Source organism: Tupaia chinensis, unplaced genomic scaffold (genome assembly GCF_000334495.1).
Source record: "Tupaia chinensis unplaced genomic scaffold, TupChi_1.0 Scaffold142270_1, whole genome shotgun sequence".
NCBI lineage: Eukaryota > Metazoa > Chordata > Mammalia > Scandentia > Tupaiidae > Tupaia > Tupaia belangeri.
The window spans coordinates 54,102-57,263 of NW_006202119.1; the positions used below are offsets into that span (position 1 = coordinate 54,102).

The following is a 3,162-nucleotide window of genomic DNA, read 5'->3' on the forward strand; positions in this document are numbered from 1 at the left end:
TTCTGGAAGCACCCTACACCTAAATTTTACATCTTCCCTATACTGCCAGCTAATACCTTTCCTATCTTTATCTGGTATTATGACAGAAAATGTTTTGTTTTTCATGGATCTTTCTATATGTTAAGACACTATGGAAATTACCTGAAGATAGAACCCACTCCTCTTGCTCCTATTTACATTCCCTCTATATACTACTGCTGCAAGAGACCAAATACTTGTTGATTGAGGAGGTACATGAGTATTGTAAAAAGAGACATGACTAGCAAACAGAATATGTAGTTAGAATCATAACTCTATAACATGTTGTGGGAACTTTGGAAGGTAATTTCTACTCTCTGAGACTCAATTTCCTTTTCTTAAAAATTTATGAGGAAGACCTATCTTGGTCTACTTTACAAGGGTTCTGTGGGGATTCAATGAAAGAATGAAGGTGAACATGTTTTGAAACTGAAGTGTCATCCATGTGTGAAGAATACTTTTGCAATAATAATAGCAGCACCCACAGAAGGGAGAAAATTACTCCCAAAGATCAGTGTCCTGATCTCAACATATTGGTCAAGAAAGCACCATTTAAGTCATCTCATGAACATCTTACACATCAGGAATCATTGTCTCATGAATAATTAGATCTGGGTGGGGGGAGACCTTAAAGAAAGATCATGATGTCCAGTTCTCCAATGTTACAGATAGGATAGTTGAGGCCCATAGAGAGAGAACATTTCCCCAGGTCCTATGGGACATCAAAACTGGTCTAAGGATTTTGGGATACTGGGATCTTACCTATCCAGTTCCTCATCCAAAGGCTGGTAGTTGACCTCGTAGCACTGAATTCTCTTTAGAAAGTCTTCCAGAACCTTTTCCCGGTCACAGTCTATGTAATCAGGGCTGCCAAGTTTCACTTGCTAAGAGCAAGAAAAAAGAACAGAGAAACCAAAAGGGAGAGTGGGAGACAGATATCCTGACCATGTCCTTAAGAAGGGCCCTTAGTCACCATTGGGTAAAACATTCCTCATTACAAAGGTGAGGAAAGTAAAACTTGGAGAAAGGGTGTGACCCAAGTTTACAAAATCAGTCAATTGAAGAGAAGCTGGACTGTACAACTCTTCATTTCTAATCTCTGCTTGGACAAATAAGGTCTGTTACATTACATTAAGTCACAAAGCACACACTGTTTAAGAAGAATATTTGTAAAAGAACTGGAAATCGTGATGTGAAAATGGAGAACAACTAGAGATGTTAACCAGGGATCATAATTACTTGATGTATCTAGTGCTTACTGGGAGAATATGTCATGTTGTTTTTGGATTTATGAAGGGCTGGCTTCTCTTAATCCCACAATACTCACCTTCTCTTTCTACATTTTCATCTGAGAGAATGGCACTATCATCCAAGCCATCATCTGAGCCTAAACAGAATCTGGGAGTCATTCTAGATGTTTATCTTTCTATAATCTCTTCATCTCTCAGCAGGCACCAAATCTCTACTCTTATCTTCTAAATATCCATTCTTTCTCACCTGTGCTCACTATAGTTTTGTGACTAATTATTCTGTCTACAGTTTTTTGTTTTTCTGATGTTTTTTTCTTTGCTATATTGGTAGCCAAAGGCTATTTCTAACATTCACATCTGGACATGGCGTTCTCCTTCTTCACCATTTTTTCATATCTTTTAGGACATAGTATGAAATATTTTAGCAGGTCGCTTATAGTTTGTCATGACTGGGTCTCAGATTATCTCCTCATTCTAATCTCCTATCACTTCTCTATCCCTCCATGCACATCTCTCTAGCCAATCTAAGCCACTCATAGTTCTTTACGGAGATGTCATACTTAGCATATGCTATTCCTATATTCTCCATTGTTCATCTGTCAAATTCCTATGCATTCTTCATTGTGCAGTTCAGCTATTATCTCTATTGGGAAGCCTTCTCTGACGTACTTGGCCTCACCTTTGCCATGCAAGTTTAGGTCCTCACCACTATGGTCCTACAACCTCTTTTGTTCTCTCATTTCAGCACTGAATCCAGAGTCCTGCCTATATACTTGTCAGTCTCCCTCACAAGACTGTCTATACTCTTCAGTCTCTGTCACAAGAGAAGGGCTCTCCTCAAATAATTTCTATGTCTCTAATTCCCAGCAAGGCCCATCCCATATGTGCAGTCGATTTTTGCTAAATCAATAAGTGGATGATGAATGTGTAGGTAAAGAAGGAAGAAAGGAATTAGACATGGTCTATGCCCTAAAAGGTAAAAATTGGACTAATATTCAGAAATTACAGAGAGAGATTTCTTCTTGATTTGGCTTCATTTGTAATGAACTTCTTGTCATTGCAGGTATGAATAGAAAATCTAGATAAACATTGAGAAGAGTTTTCAAGTATTTGAAGGAGGCTCTGAACTCCATTAATTTCATGAAGTAGGAAAAAAAAGTGTGATAAATGATCTAGTTCTAGACCACATGTCTAGAATCTAAGAGCAGTGATAATTCTGGTATAAATTGTGGGGCAGAATTAAGAACACAGGCTTTCAGAGCAGACAGTTAAGCATGAGATATAGTCCCACTTCTATCTCCTTCTGGTTGTATAAGTCTTTGACAACTCCTTTCTTCTTTTAGAACCTCGGTTTTCTCTATACAACATGAAAATGATCTCTAACGTGCAAGTTTGCTGTGAAAAATTAACAGATCAAGTGTGGTGCTGGATGCATACTAAGTGCTCAATGTATATTGACTTAATTTAATTTTGTAGGATCATTGTGGAACAAGATGGTCAGGGAATGCTTCCTATATGAAGAGGGAGGAGAAGTTCAGGGAAAAATACCTCCTTTAATCCCATAGAAGTCTCTTTAAGCATGATCCAAGCCTAAGATAAAGTAAGGGGGAAAGGCAACTGGAGATCCTTACCCTGATGTTTTCAGCAATGACACCAGGATCATTACAAATGGACTCGATGAAAAAGACCTATAAGAGAATCATAAGAGAGATTTCCAGCAGGATAATATGTTTGATAGAAGCTAAATATAGTTTTATTCTTTCTCAATGTCTCTGTCTCCCTAGGGACATCTCTGGTGACATGGTTCATTCAAGTTTTTCTTTTTCTTTCTTTCTTTTTTTTTATCATCTAACTTCTTTCTCTATAGTGGTTCTTTCCTTCTTTCCACTCTTTC

The 3,162-nt window shown here is 37.8% G+C and overlaps 1 protein-coding gene across 5 annotated transcripts in view; it reads right to left on the reverse strand.

Moving 5' to 3' along the window:
• Window positions 1–3,162, reverse strand: part of PFKFB1 (6-phosphofructo-2-kinase/fructose-2,6-biphosphatase 1) — a 129,690-nt gene that overhangs the window by 38,604 nt on the left and 87,924 nt on the right. For all 5 annotated transcript variants that reach the window (XM_006163477.3, XM_006163478.3, XM_006163476.3 and 2 more), the window contains exons 6-7: window positions 2,900–2,956; window positions 781–902 (exon numbers count right to left, since the gene is read on the reverse strand). In XM_006163477.3, the coding sequence (XP_006163539.1) occupies window positions 781–902; window positions 2,900–2,956 (179 nt within the window). The remainder of the gene's footprint in view (window positions 1–780; window positions 903–2,899; window positions 2,957–3,162) is intronic.